Raw genomic sequence first — 15591 nt, 5'->3', positions numbered from 1 at the left:
AAAACACCCCTAAAATATGCTTATAATGCATATCACACACTTCACGTGCAAAAAACACCCCTAAAGTTTTAATTTGGTGCAAATAGGAACCTCTGACAAATTTAAACCTCAAGTTAACCAAATTACCCTTACTGGACTATTTTATAAAAGGATAATACTTAGCTACTCACTGGTGAGTAGCTTCACCTTACTCCTCCCTTATCTATTCCAATAACAATTTACCACATCAGCTTTAATAAATCCACATCCTCCTGTATTTTCTCAAATCAACCATTGAATAAACGTGAGTTATTTTTTTTTTATTAAAGTTGATGTAGTAAATTGTTATTGGAACACACAAAGGGTAAGTAGGGTGAAACTACTCACCGGTGAATAGCTATGCATTATCCTTTATAAAATATATAAAACTAAATAATTTTGTAAAATGACCGAAAATGATACTATTGGAGGATGTCCATCTCGTCCAAAATCCACCCTTAAAGTTTCAATCTAGTGCAAATATGTCCCTGACAAATTTAAACCCCAAGTTACCCTTACTGAACCATTTTATAAAATATATAAAAATAAATAATTTTATAAAATGACCGAAAATGACACTATTGGAGGATGCCGACAATTGACAAGAAAAGATAAAATTTTAAAATAAAAATAAAAGTATAAAAGAAAAGTAAAGATAAAAATAAAAAATATATATACTCCATTTGGTATTTTCGAGAGAGTAAAATGGTAAAACGGGTATTACAACACTAATTTATGTTAGAGAATGTATTTTTGCACAATGTAAAAAAATTATGGGTGTTTTTTCACACTTTTTTTAATAGGAAATAAAAGTTCTACTTATAATATACTTTAAAAGTATTTTTTGCACTTTTAAAAGTATTTTTTGCACTTAGTTTTTTTTCAGTTCTACTATAATTTTATGTACAATTTTGAAAGTATTGAAAGGTTTTTGGGGTAAAGTGCAAAAAATCCCCCTGAACTTTCAGGCAATTGCACAAAACCCCCCTGATTTAATAAGTGCCCCCTTGAACTATTAAAAAGTTGCAGTTGAGGACAATGATAAGATCTCTGGTACCGAAAAGAGAAGATTACAAATATATCCCGTGATGAAACAACACTTTCCCCACCTCATTTTAGTACAATCAAACATGACCTATGCAACGACCACCTGTTTTGCGTTCTTCCAGGAACAATTACAGCGCACCAACAGCGGAGCGACGATGAGGAATTTCGCCGGAATCCTATCAGCTTCCCCTGAAACCCAAACTTCCTCAGAACACCAATTTGAAACCCAATCTGCCAGTTCAACCCCAAATAGAAACCCCATCGCCAATTACACTACAAAGGTGTAGACAACCCATCGCCATCGTCGGTCACCGTTGGATGAGGTTTCCTGGAGATTCACAAACGCGAGACAAACATCGTCAGTTTCACTCTCTTCTCTCTAAAAATTCACTCTGCACAACTCTCCATCCCCAATTTTTGTAACTCTAACTCCTTCATCCTCCTCGAACGCATTGTCGTCGACTCATCCCAAAACAGATAACCGAACAACCCAAACTTCTTGGACGACCATGACATCACCGCCGTAGCTTCACCACCGAATAGTCTATGGTCGCCGCCGCTGTTGCCCGAACAGAGCAATCCAGTAGCTCCATCACACGACATCGCTATTCCGATCGTCGCCACCAAGCGCTGTAACACAGAAATCAAAACCCGCTCATTGCTGTTGACGCCTCTGAATTATTGGGTTGTGGCGTCATAGGCACGCGCTGCCTCTTCTGTCGTGTCGAAGGAAACCCAAATCAAAGATATACTCCTCTGTAGAGTGATTTTTCAGAGAGAGAGGAGAGAGAAGCTGAGAGACTTCATTATCTCTGAGAAAGTTAGTTCAGAGTTTTTGTTTTGGTGTTGATTGGTTGATCTCTGTGCTTCGTCGGCACCATCATTGGGGGTGTAAAAGATTGACAGAAATCGATCACCGTCTGTGAAAGTGATTGTGATTTGGGTTTACAGTACGAAGGTGAAGACAACCCATCCCCTCGTCAATTGCCACTCGCTATTGGGGAGCCATGTTTTGATGACAATTGCTACCTTCAAACAAATGACACCAACGAGCAATTCATTGATCGGAACCTGCAGTGCTTCCCATCCTCGTTGATTTCTTCCAAATAGAGGCGCTCTTTGTTGCCTCCCACATGCCCAAAAAACTCTTCAACAAAGAAGCCATGTTTTATAGCCTTCTTGACCACGTCCGGCTTACAAAGTGAGTAACAGACTCACCAAACCCAATTGCAAAATTCCCATCGTCGTTGACTCCTCAACAGGCCGATTCGACGCCGGAGATGGAGACGCGCGCTGCCGGCAAGTTCGCAGCGGTGGCAGCGACAGCAGGTTCACAGAGTTGATGAGGTCACGACGGCGATATTGAGAGAGAGAATTTGGCTGAGGACACGGCGGTGGTGAAATTCAGATCGCGTAAGAGGTTTCGTCTTAGGGTTTGGCTTGTGACGGTTGTGAACCAGAGCAGATTTTGTTTTTAATTTGGGATTTTTTTTTTTCAATTTTTTTTTTATACATTTAATAGTATAAGGGTAGCTTTGTCATTTTAAAATTATATTGCTGGCATGTGTGCATCACGCGCCTAATTGGCCAGTGAAATCAGACGGAACTTCACCGGTGGGTACTGTTTGCAAAAAAATTGATAGTTTAGGGAGTTAATTGTAAAAAAAATAGTTCAGGTAATTTTTAGGGAGTAAAGTTCAGGGCGGTTTTTTTTGCACTTTACCCAAGGTTTTTGTAATTTTAACCCCATTAAAAATAATTACCTCGAAGGTCGTACGTGTTAGTAATGCCACACTTTTAGACAACATGCCTGGCTTGCCAGTCCATCGGAACGTCTGGTTTTTTTTGGCCCCCAACCCAACCTTCAATGCAAAACACATTGCTTTTACAAAGCACGTGGGTCATCAACTAGAACTGCCCCTACAACTCAACTAACTTTTTTGGTCAAATATATCCCATCACCTAAATGTTTCCCCACTAGACAAACCACCGAAAACATTTAAACCATATTTGGATCTCACTTCTGTAGTTGTTTTTTACTCAACTTTATAAAATGAATGACACATGTACGTTTCAAATCTCCTACTATATTACGAAGAAAAATTGTGCCATTTTTTTTTTAATAGGTAGGAGCAGAGGCAGAGATTAGATTGAGACCATGGAAGAACCTGAAATCACCACCCCTCTCTGTAAGTCTCCAATTCTTTGTTAACAATAATATCTATAGTCTATATATGTATATCACATATAGATATGTGAATCTGTGTTTTTGTTTGTTTGTGCAGTACCAACGGAAGAAAAGATTGAAGGTGTTAGCCTCCCTTTGTCCTCCCTATCGGATGATTATGAGGTCAAGGAATTGCCTCATGAAGCTGAGGAGGAAAACTCGCCGATCAGACAGGTGGCTCTCACGGTGGCGACCACCGACGACCCCTCCCTCCCAGTCCTCACCTTCCGAATGTGGGTCCTGGGAGTTCTGTCGTGCATATTATTATCTTTCTTGAACCAGTTCTTCTGGTACCGGACGGAGCCTCTAACCATCACCGCCATCTCGGCCCAGATCGCCGTCGTCCCTCTGGGGCAATTGATGGCCTCGAAGCTGAGCCGGCGCGTGTTCTTGAAGGATACGCGGTGGGAGTTCACGTTGAATCCTGGGCCGTTCAATGTGAAGGAGCATGTGCTTATCACTATATTTGCAAACTCTGGCGCGGGAACTGTATATGCCATTCACGTGGTTACGGTGGTTAAGGTGTTCTATAAAAGGCACATCACATTTTTTGTATCGTTTTTAGTGGTTATAACAACTCAGGTAACATATGTACCAACTAAGTTTGTTTCTTTTGTTGTTTTAATTTGGTCAGTTTTAGTTTGGGAGTGTGATGACTAGGTACTAAGTCTCTGTTTAATTCAATTGATACCATTTAGTTGGGGGTTTGAATGGTAGGTGCTAGGGTTCGGATGGGCTGGAATATTCAGAAGGTACTTGGTGGAGCCGGCAGCTATGTGGTGGCCAGCAAATCTCGTCCAAGTTTCATTGTTCAGGTAATATATATATATATATATATATATATATATATATATATATATTTGTGTAGTGATCATTTCTATCTCCGGTACGTTTTGTGTGGTTGCTGTAACTGTAAGTAGAGTTTTGGTGGCGATGCTGGTTGATTGGTGATGGCTGATTTGATATTTGTGTAGTGATCATTTCTATCTCCGGTAGGTTTTGTGTGGTTGCTGTAACTGTAAGTAGAGTTTTGGTGGTGATGCTGGTTGTTGATTGGTGATGGCTGATTTGATATTGTGTGGTTGCCGAAAGATACGTAATTATAATTGATTTTTTATTTGAATTGTAAATTTATCACTGTTTTGTCGTGCACTGGGGCATCTACGGCAACTACCTGATAGTCTGTTTTTCTTTTCTCGGAAAGGAAAAAGTTTACCACAATTTTCAGGAAGAAGAGTCTGGTGTCCAAAAGGGCACTAACCCTTTCTTGTCTCGTTTTAAGCTCGTGCATTGCCACTTCCATAATTGAGACTAAACAATTAAATAGGTTAAATTTTTTTTTTTTTTTTCCAAATTCAATACACGACTTTTTTATTTTATTTTTATTTTTTTTATCTTATTAAAAACATAACTTCACCTTAGGAGAAGTAATGTTTTTATTAATTCACAGATTCTGATTCCAATCTGAGATTTTTTTTCTTATTTTTTTATTTTTTTATTTTTTAATTCAAGTAGTTGTCACTGTATGGAATAATGACACTAACAGTGTCAGAGTCTATAGGGAAATTTTTATTTGCTACTACTAATTTTACAACACTTGAGAGCAGTTTTCACAGCATGACATTGTAGCATGTTAGGGACAGACAATATGCATTCAATGAGTTAGGTTATGTTGATTAAATTTGGAATTTGATAAATCTCAAATCCACACTATGTCTACTTAATAGTTACTACCCAAATACATGTGGGAAAAAGAAGAAGCTAGGTCCAAAGTAATGAAACTTTAAGCTTTACTTGTACATCTCAATAGAACAAATTAAACTGGATTAGGTTTGCTATAATTATTCTAGCCCCCCTGTTTGTTCGAAAAAATTACACTGACAACCTTTATTATACTATTCCTTCTAACTCCGTTAATAGTGTATGCAATTTTACTATTTTTTCCATGAAATTTGAATGTTTTTGTTTTAATTAAACAATGTTACGAGAGCAAATTTGATATTCTGAAATTTCAAATTTTATTACCGTGCCTTTTGACATTTCCCTAAATAGGTCCCTGAAGAGGTTTAAGCCCCATATAAGAGAGTGTGGTGTAAGTGCATTTCTTATTTAAAAAATATAACTAAATTGTTGAAGAAACAAATGTTATTGACTTACATTGACTGCCAAAGTTTGTTAGATAACTAAGTTATTTTGTTTAGGTTTAATGCACTGATCAAGATACAAATGTACAGGGCTCTGCACGAGCAAGAAGAACGGCCCAAAGGCGGGGTGACACGTACTCAATTCTTCCTCATTGCCTTCATGTGCAGCTTTGCTTACTATGTCTTTCCTGGCTACTTATTTGAAATGCTGACCTCTTTCTCTTGGATCTGTTGGATCTTCCCCCAATCTGTCCTAGCCCAACAGCTTGGCTCTGGTCTATATGGGCTTGGAATTGGTGCTCTTGGCTTTGACTGGTCCACTATCTCCTCCTACCTTGGAAGTCCACTAGCAAGTCCATGGTTTGCCACAGCCAATGTTGCTGCTGGATTCTTCTTTGTTATGTATGTCATGACTCCCCTCTGCTACTGGCTCGATATCTATAAGGCCAAAACCTTCCCTATATTTTCAGAAGATCTCTTCACGTCGACCGGTCAAATTTACAATATTTCGAGCATCATTGACTCCAATTTCCACCTTGATGTCGCAGCATATGAGCGAGAAGGACCTCTATACCTCAGCACATTTTTTGCCATGACTTATGGTATAGGCTTCGCGGCATTAACTGCCACAGTTGTACATGTGCTACTATTCCATGGAAGGTACTTAACTAAGCTTTAAGCGTGTGATGGCTAATCATTTCTTGGTTTTTGGTTCCTGTCCCAGCACCACAATTGGTGTGCTTGGCTGTGCAAATGGTTGTAGAACATGCTAATGCAGACCAATGGTGGTCTCAGGACATGGGCTGCAATATTAGACATGGTATTACCAAAATACCCAATTACAGTTTAACGGACCATTAGATTTTGAGCTGTCTTAAAAATAAAGAAATAAAAACAAATTGGAGCTCATTTTAGCTGTGAATTGCAGAGAAATATGGGAGCAGAGCAAATCAAGTTTTCAAGAGAAGACAATGGACATACACACAAGGCTCATGAGCAAGTACAGGCAAGTTCCTGAGTGGTGGTTTTGGTGTATCCTTGTGGGAAACATAGCATTAACCATCTTTTCCTGCGAGTACTACAACGAGCAGCTTCAATTGCCTTGGTGGGGAGTTATACTAGCATGTGTGATTGCCATTGTGTTCACTCTTCCTATTGGGATCATCACTGCCATCACTAACCAGGTAAATTGAAGTCTAATATGTAACTTTTTTGTGTTTTTACCCCGGTTTGGCACATTGTGTAACGACCCTAGCTGATGTCAAAATTTAAAAAAAATTTGGCATAACCTCCCCTAAAAATGGGCCTTCAACAACCTGTCCCAAAACACAAAACACATAAAATCATCTAGCATCCCATTCATCCGTTCATTATACCTTAACATAGTTCCTTTCATGGTGGAACATCCACACACCAATTAATCTAAATTATCATAATTACAGTCCCAAAATACAAGATTAATATTTAAAGTCCCTGTCTGACAATGTTACATGATACAATTGCATGGAAACATATACCATAATTCCACTAGTTTCATTTACATCAAACAAAAGATAAGTTCGTTCTTAAGTTACAAGGTCATGAATACTAACTTAGTTACATTTCCACAATTACAAATATACATAGAACGGTCAAAATACAAAATAGCAAACAACCCTCTAACAACTTTCAAGCTTGAGGTGGATTGTCGTCCACCAGTTCATTTCCAAAACCTGAAAAAAATAATATAAATAGTAGGGTGAGCATAAAGCTCAGCAGGTGACACTTAAGACACACATCTTGTGTCCTTGTGAATCCAAACAAAGCATAGGCCAATGGGAAATGGGGATCATACAATATCGGGAAATAATACACCATAACGATTCAATGTCAAGTATATCCAATGCAATGGTATGAGATGCAATGCATGCTAGTGTCGCTCCCCATTTTCATAATCCAAAACATCATTTCCAAACTGTTAATACAGCCCGCCCTTTGGTAGCCCCGCCGCGACATGAGAGGAGGATTGACTAGTGTCCCTGACCCTTGGTAACCCCGCGACGTCATTATGGGGCCCAGCTAGCTCAACCACGCTAGGACGGCTCCCTAGTCCCCTCTAGGCTATATTAACCTCCGGCCCGTTGGTAACCCCGCAGCGACCGGGTTTCGCATAAAACCATTTCATCGAAAACACTTCCCTTAAATTCCTCATATTTATTTCAAGAACAATTTCTCCCATTTCATGCAAACCCAATGGTATGTGCATATATCTATGTTCCATACATTCAATGTCATGGCATTTAAAATTCTACACCATAAAATTAAACATTCAACATGTTCAATATCTCTCAAGTAATTATTAACACATTAAGATACATCAAAATACATTTAAGCATGCTTTACATATAAAACAACTCACATTCAAATACATGAATTTCTCTAAACAAAATTTAAAATAATCATTGATACAATTAACTTTTAATTAAGCATGCTTGGCATAACAAATGATTATAACTCACAATGGAACAAGAAGGTAGTGGATTAAGGTGTCCCTACCTCAAATTTGCACAAAACCCTTAAAATGGGCCTTGAAATTCGAACTCCAAGAAGGGCACCAAATCTGGAATTGTTTGTATGGATGTGTAGAGCTCGTCGTGGGCTTCGTTTTGCCTCAAACGACACCTAAATCCGCCAAGTAACGAAGAATAAATCTTGCCTCAAAGATTGGGTTGAAAAAGAAAAGAAAATGAAATAGAAAATTGAGAGAGAGATAGATACAGGGAGAGAGAAAAAATGAGAGACCAAAAATGGTCTCCCACTTAAGGTTTAATGGTGGGACTAACCAAAAATTCTTTTCTTTTCTCTTTTTCTTTTTCTTTTTCTTTTTAATTTACAGACATTACACATTGAATGTCAACTTAAGGCTGTGTCTGGTTCTGCTCATTCGCACATATCATACCGATAGTCTGATACACAGATTGTACTATGCCTTGAGAGTAAATTTACAATTGGTGCCAAGTTATATACATTTGTACAAGGCCTCGAGTTACATATTCAAACTATATACATTTAGTGACTTTGTTATAAACAATACCAGATGTTCGATATGTATAGAGTCTTTCCCTCCTAACAGCCTGTGTAGGCGGAATCAGCACCATGTAATTAGCATTCTTTGCTTCATTTATTCTGCCAATATCAGGCATAGCATTGTAGCATTGATTTCCCACATTTTCATGTTTTCACTTTCATCTCTGGATTTATGTTATGTAATCTGTCTGATCTCTTACTATGACAGCAACCAGGCTTGAACGTCATCACCGAGTATATAATTGGATATATCTATCCCGGCTATCCTGTTGCTAACATGTGCTTCAAGGTGTACGGCTACATAAGTATGACTCAGGCTATCACCTTCCTGCAAGACTTCAAGCTTGGGCACTACATGAAAATTCCACCTAGAACAATGTTCATGGCACAAGTCAGTCCTTATTTCCAGACCTTAATTGCCTCCTTCTGACTATTTCCCTTTACATAACAATTGATTATCTCATTCTTAATTTACCCAGGTGGTGGGAACACTTATAGCTTGTATTGTGTACTTGAGCACGGCGTGGTGGTTAATGGAAACCATCCCCGACATATGCGAATCAACGTCCTCTGTATGGACTTGCCCTGCAGATACTGTTTTCTATGACGCATCTGTGATATGGGGTTTGATTGGGCCGCGTAGAATATTTGGAAATGAGGGGTATTATGGTGCAATCAACTGGTTCTTTCTTGCTGGAGCAATTGCTCCTCTTCTCGTGTGGTTGGCTCACAAGGCATTTCCTAATCGAGATTGGATTCAACTCATCAACATGCCGGTCCTGTTGGGAGCCACGGCGTATATGCCACCGGCTACTGCAGTTAACTACACTACTTGGATAGTTGTTGGCTTCTTGTCTGGCTTTGTTGTATATAGATACAGACCAGACTTGTGGAGGCGTTACAATTATGTTCTTTCTGGTGGACTGGATGCTGGGCTAGCTTTTATGGGTGTGCTCTTGTATTTGTGCTTGGGCTTGGAGGGAATCTCTATTGATTGGTGGGGGAGTGACCTCGATGGCTGTCCATACGCATCCTGTCCGACTGCCAAAGGGGTTGTGGTTGAGGGTTGCCCAGTAGTCTACTGATCCATCAATTTTGAAGAAACAAATTTGTTGTTTGTAGCTGTACGTTTGTGGCCTTATCTCTGTAAATAATTCTTATTTATTATTTTGAAAGAATATTTGTGATAGCTAAGACCAGCAAGAAGTTGGTCACAAAAATTCATAAGATTTTTTATACAGTTCATCATGGAACAGCTAACATTTTTTTTTTTTTTTGAATGGAAATTTGGACATGTAAAATATTTATTTTGAAAAATATTTTTTTGTTTGGTAAAGATTTAAGTCGAGGTTGGTGTCTAGTCGGGCGCATAAAATAACTTGTCGAAAATTGTTAAGTAAGTTATTTTTGCTAAGTTTTAATATAATTTTTCTTTACGACAACCAAATATCAAAAATTTTAAAATATTTTACTACTTCGAAGCCTTAAGATCAAGCTTCCTGCTGCTTCAAATCGCTATTTTTATTTTTACATCTATAGACTATAGTCACTATAGTAATTGTTAGAGGGGCAATGATTTATTTTATTTTATTTTTTAAGGCAATGAAGTTCAAGTCCACGACATTTCTATACTATGCCACGTGTCGTAACTGTCTTATTTTTCTCAAGACAATGTGAATGATGAACAATAATTCTTGTCGGATGGTATTGGAATACCTCTCCTCCGTGCGCTATATATAGGACCACCAATTTAACTACAAAAATCAATTTTCATTCATATTTGTGAAATTTGAACATTAAATGATGTCCTCCTTCAAATTCAGATGCAACTTATTAGGAGTTTGGATGAAGAAATTTAAAGTTCTTGGGACATTCGAAATGAGATAGATAGCAAATTTTCTTGTTTGGATAAAGATTTTCATATCTAAATATTTCTAAACACAGTTAAGAATGTTCCTAAACAGAAATTTAGTGTAATTAACGAAATAAAAATGAAGCAATCAGATATAACTTTTTCTCTTGGTTTATAGGAAAAAGAAATGGAAAATGGGGTAATTTTGTAACTCCCTATTATCAATAATTGTGTGATTTTTATTTTATATGTAAGAGAAGATTGTAAAAATATTTAGGTAGAGATTAGATTGAGACCATGGAAGAACCTGAGATCACCACCCCTCTCAGTAAGTCTCCAATTCCATCTCAACCTTAATCTCTTGAGTCTAATCTATTCTGTTTCATTCTTTTTCTCTCTATATATGTATATATATCTAATGTGTGTGTTTGTGCAGTACCAAAGGATGAGAAGATTGAAGATGTTAGCCTCCCTTCGTCCTCACGATCCGATGATCACCAGGTCAAACAATTGCTGCATCATGAAGCAACAGAGGAAAACTCAACGGTCAGACAGGTGGCTCTGACGGTGGCGACCACCGACGACCCCACCCTCCCGGTCCTCACGTTCCGGATGTGGGTTCTGGGAGTGTTGTCTTGCATAATTTTATCTTTCTTGAACCAGTTCTTCTGGTACCGCACGGAGCCTCTGGCCGTCTCCGCCATCTCGGCCCAGATCGCGGTGGTCCCTCTGGGGAAATTGATGGCGGCGAAGCTGAGCCGGCGCGTGTTCTTGAAGGGTACGCGGTGGGCGTTCACGTTGAATCCTGGACCGTTCAATGTGAAGGAGCATGTGCTCATCACTATATTTGCAAACTCGGGTGCGGGAACTGTATATGCCATTCACGTGGTTTCGGTGGTTAAGGTGTTCTATAAAAGGCACATCACTTTTTTTGTTTCGTTTTTAGTGGTTGTAACAACTCAGGTAATATATATGTACCAATTAAGTTTGTTTCTTTTCTTCTCTTAATTTGGTCAGTTTAATTTAATTTCCTAGTGTGGTGACTGATTGGTTGGGGGTTTGAATGGTAGGTGTTAGGGTTTGGATGGGCTGGAATATTCAGAAGGTACTTGGTGGAGCCGGCATCTATGTGGTGGCCGGCAAATCTCGTCCAAGTTTCATTATTCAGGTAGGTATATATATATATGTGTGTCATGATTTCTATCTCCGGTAGGTTTTGTCAGTCTTTTCCGGCCCGATATTAATTGGCCGGTGGATAACTGTAGAGTTTTGGTGGTGACGCCGTGATGGTGATTGATTGGTGGTGGTTGCCGGTGGATATGTTTTTGGGGTTTTATTTAAATTGTTAATTTATCTGTTTTGTCGTTCTAGCTCACTGTAGAGCTGCTATTGATCAGGAACGTACAACGTACCTGATTGTTTGTTTATACTTTTCAGTGAAGTTGTCCAAATATTTAGGGTTTTTTCTGTTCACGAATTATTACATGATCCGGAATGTACAAAATGGTATTTATCCTGTCCGCTGCCCATTACTCAGTCCTCCTTGTACACATCAGTGTGTATCAAGGAGGGATGAACTGAATAGCTTTAGTCAATTAAGCCGGCATTATTTTTTTGGTTTAGAACTTAGAAGTTAAAGCAAACGCATACATGTACGGTTGTACCATTGACTTAGAAGCCTTTATTATCCAGCCAAAATTTTGTTTTGGGGCGCCGTATTAAACAAAAAAAAAATTCAACCAAGGTGCGGGACAACAAGAAAAAAATAAATTTAGGGAAAGTGCAGTAATCAAAATTCATTAGTATTTAATATTTTGAAAAACAGTTGTGGTAAAGAAATTCGAAAAGTTAAAATACAAATATTAAGGGTCCTTTTGTAACAAGTTTTATTTTGCATTTTCTATTTCATATGAATGAAAAATAGTAAATTTTTTTTATTTTTTGTGTGATTTATTTCGAAACAAAACACATGTTTGGTAACTAATGTGTTGCTCAGGATAAAAGAAACTTATTTGCTACACAATCTTTCATAAAAAAAATGTTTAAATTATTTTTAAAAAGTGGTATTTACATTATATTGTTTTTTAAAAAAAAAAAAAAAAATCTCATTATCGTTGTTCAACTATAATAACAAAACCAAGTGAAGGAAAAAAAATAAAATTAAAAATTAAAAATTTGATTGAATGAAGAGAATGCAATTTTTTTTGAAGAGAATAAAAAAAAAATGAAGAAGAAGAAGAGTACGAAATTAACAATGAAAAGAAAGATAAAATTAGAGATATTTTAGAGAAATTAAGAATGTTGGCTCGGCCCTGGCTTTAGTGCATTAGGAAGAAATTTATTTACACACTTGCAGCACTTTTCACAACATGACACCCTAATGGTGTCAAAGGAAAAAATTTAATTACTATTATTTTTATAGCACATGAAGCAGCACGTGAAGCATTTCTCAGTCACATGTATATATATTTATCACTGTAATAGTGTGCATTTTCAGAACGAAATCGGAGTGTCTATGATCAATTGTTGTTGACTGTCAAAATCTGTTACATATTATGACTTCAAAATCTGCCACCTACTAGAGATGCCAATATAACTTTTCAAGCGAGAGAGCAATCTACAAAATTTAGGAAACATCACTGTATCAAAATTGGGCATCTAATGGCAGAGCACATGAACTGATCTTATGGGCTTTTAATATTATTCCAAGCATATACAATGATCTCCTTTCTTTGGATTTAATGCACTAATCAAAATACAAATGGTGGTTACAGGGCTCTGCACGAGAAAGAAGAACGGCCCAAAGGCGGGGTGACACGTACCCAATTCTTCCTCATTGCCTTCATGTGCAGCTTTGCTTACTATGTCTTTCCTGGCTACTTATTTGAAATGTTGACCTCTTTCTCTTGGATCTGTTGGATCTTCCCCCAATCTGTCCTAGCCCAACAGCTTGGCTCTGGTCTATATGGGCTTGGAATTGGTGCTCTTGGCTTTGACTGGTCTACTATCTCCTCCTACCTTGGAAGCCCACTAGCAAGTCCATGGTTTGCCACAGCCAATGTTGCTGCTGGATTCTTCTTTATTGTGTATGTTTTGTCTCCCCTCTCCTACTGGCTCAATCTCCATAAAGCAAAAACCTTCCCAATATATTCAAATGACCTCTTCACGTCGACGGGTCAAATTTACAATATTTCAACCATCATTGACTCCAATTTCCACCTTGATGTCGCAGCATATGAGCGAGAAGGACCTCTATACCTCAGTACATTTTTTGCCATTACTTATGGCGTTGGCTTCGCAACACTATCTGCCACAATTGTACATGTGCTACTATTTCATGGAAGGTACTAAGCTTTAAGGTTTGATGCTTTGTCCCTAAATTTTGAATATCTATCATTGCATGGTGTATGCTTGGCTGTACAAATGGTTGTAAACATGCTCATGCAGACCAATGGTGGTCTCAGGACATGGTCTGCAATATCAGATATGGCATTACCGAAATACCGAATTACAGTTTTACATCACATTAGATTTTGAAATGTCGTAAAAAAAACAAATTGGAGCTCATTTTAGCCGTGAATTGCAGAGAAATATGGGAGCAGAGCAAATCAAGTTTTCAAGAGAAGACAATGGACATACACACAAAACTCATGAGTAAGTACAGGCAGGTTCCTGAGTGGTGGTTTTGGTGCATCCTTGTGGGAAACATTGCATTAACTGTCTTTGCCTGTGAGTACTACAATGAGCAGCTTCAGTTGCCTTGGTGGGGTGTTATATTAGCATGTGTGATTGCCTTTTTATTCACTCTTCCTATTGGAATTATCGTTGCCATCACTAATCAGGTAAATTCAAGTCAAGTTATTAAGATAGACCGACAGTCTAGTATGTTGCAATGACAATGTATCAATTTTTTGTACATTTAAGACTCTATCTTGTTCTGTTCATTTGCACATTTTATACAATTGGTGCCAAGTTATATACATTTGTACATGGCGTTGAATTACATATTCAAACTGTATACATTTATTGACTTTGTTCTAAAATAATACCCGAGCTTAGATATGTATACTGTCCTTCCCTCCTAACAGCCTGTGTAGGCGGAATCAGCACCATGTAATTAGCATTATTTCTTTGCTTCATTCTGCCATCACGCATAGCATAGTTAATAATGATTTTCCACATTTTCATGTTTTCACTTTCGTCTCTGGATTTGTGTTATTAAGTCTTTTTGACTATATCTTACCATGACAGCAACCAAGCTTGAACATCATCACAGAGTATATAATTGGGTATATCTATCCAGGCTATCCTGTGGCTAACATGTGCTTCAAGGTGTACGGCTGCATAAGTACGACTCAGGCTATCACCTTCCTGCAAGACTTCAAGCTTGGGCACTACATGAAAATTCCACCTAGAACAATGTTCATGGCACAAGTCAGTCTTTATTCCTAGACCTTAATTGCCTCCCCCTCCTCACTATTTCAATTCCCTTTACATAACTACTTATAATCTCATTCTTAATTTGCTCAGGTAGTGGGAACGGTTATAGCTTGTATCGTGTACTTGAGCACGGCGTGGTGGTTAATGGAAATGATCCCTGACATATGCGAATCAACATCCTCTATATGGACTTGCCCTCAAGATGCTATCTTCTATGATGCATCTGTGATCTGGGGTTTGATTGGGACTCGTAGAATTTTTGGAAATGATGGCACTTACGGGGCAGTCAACTGGTTCTTCCTTGCAGGAGCAATTGCTCCTCTTCTCGTGTGGTTGGCTCACAAGGCATTTCCTAATCGAGAGTGGATTGGACTCATCAACATCCCGGTCCTGATAGGGGCCACATCGTATATGCCACCTGCTACTGCAGTTAACTACACTACTTGGATAGTTGTTGGCTTCTTGTCTGGCTTTGTTGTATATAGATACAGACCAGACTTATGGAGGCGTTACAATTATGTTCTTTCTGGTGGACTGGATGCTGGTCTGGCTTTTATGGGTGTGCTATTGTATTTGTGCTTGGGCTTACAGGGAATCAGTGTTGATTGGTGGGGAAATGACCTCGATGGCTGTCAATACGCAACCTGTCCGACTGCCAAAGGGGTTGTGGTTGAGGGTTGTCCAGTAGTCTACTGATTGTAGATTATGAAGAAACAAAATGGTTCTGTAGTTGCAAGTTTTGTGGCCTTATCTATGTAAATACTTTTTATTCATGGTTTAGTTTGTAAATACTGTAC

General features: G+C 38.3%; 2 protein-coding genes across 2 annotated transcripts; both read left to right on the top strand.

The window, feature by feature from the left end:
* Positions 1-3036: 3036 nt before the first annotated feature.
* On the top strand, positions 3037-9722 carry LOC132308167 (oligopeptide transporter 7-like). The gene is made up of 7 exons (XM_059806181.1): positions 3037-3254; positions 3351-3874; positions 4010-4107; positions 5527-6096; positions 6365-6620; positions 8711-8893; positions 8982-9722. Exons 1-7 carry the CDS (start codon positions 3224-3226, stop codon positions 9585-9587), a joined length of 2268 nt encoding a protein of 755 aa, XP_059662164.1. The 5' UTR covers positions 3037-3223; the 3' UTR covers positions 9588-9722.
* Positions 9723-10237: 515 nt separating this feature from the next.
* LOC132308165 (oligopeptide transporter 7-like) lies at positions 10238-15574 on the top strand. The gene is made up of 7 exons (XM_059806180.1): positions 10238-10682; positions 10791-11317; positions 11425-11522; positions 13129-13698; positions 13941-14196; positions 14606-14788; positions 14885-15574. The coding sequence occupies exons 1-7, from the start codon at positions 10652-10654 to the stop codon at positions 15488-15490; spliced, it is 2271 nt and encodes a 756-aa protein (XP_059662163.1). The 5' UTR covers positions 10238-10651; the 3' UTR covers positions 15491-15574.
* The last annotated feature ends 17 nt before the right edge of the window (positions 15575-15591 follow it).

The sequence above is a fragment of the Cornus florida genome, unplaced genomic scaffold (genome assembly GCF_030987335.1).
Source record: "Cornus florida cultivar Cherokee Brave unplaced genomic scaffold, ASM3098733v1 CherokeeBrave_3.0.0_Hap2_Chr05, whole genome shotgun sequence".
Lineage (NCBI taxonomy): Eukaryota > Viridiplantae > Streptophyta > Magnoliopsida > Cornales > Cornaceae > Cornus > Cornus florida.
This window is presented reverse-complemented; position numbering and strand designations above follow the sequence as displayed.

Excerpts from the sequence above, each read along its gene's own strand:
- LOC132308165 (XM_059806180.1), top strand. The coding sequence starts at position 10,652 with ATGGAAGAACCTGAGATCACCACCCCTCTCA. Across the intron at positions 10,683-10,790 it reads TGAGATCACCACCCCTCTCA|TACCAAAGGATGAGAAGATT; the intron begins GTAAGTCTCCAA and ends GTGTTTGTGCAG. Across the intron at positions 14,197-14,605 it reads TCGTTGCCATCACTAATCAG|CAACCAAGCTTGAACATCAT; the intron begins GTAAATTCAAGT and ends TTACCATGACAG.
- LOC132308167 (XM_059806181.1), top strand. The coding sequence starts at position 3,224 with ATGGAAGAACCTGAAATCACCACCCCTCTCT. Across the intron at positions 3,255-3,350 it reads TGAAATCACCACCCCTCTCT|TACCAACGGAAGAAAAGATT; the intron begins GTAAGTCTCCAA and ends TTGTTTGTGCAG. Across the intron at positions 6,621-8,710 it reads TCACTGCCATCACTAACCAG|CAACCAGGCTTGAACGTCAT; the intron begins GTAAATTGAAGT and ends TTACTATGACAG.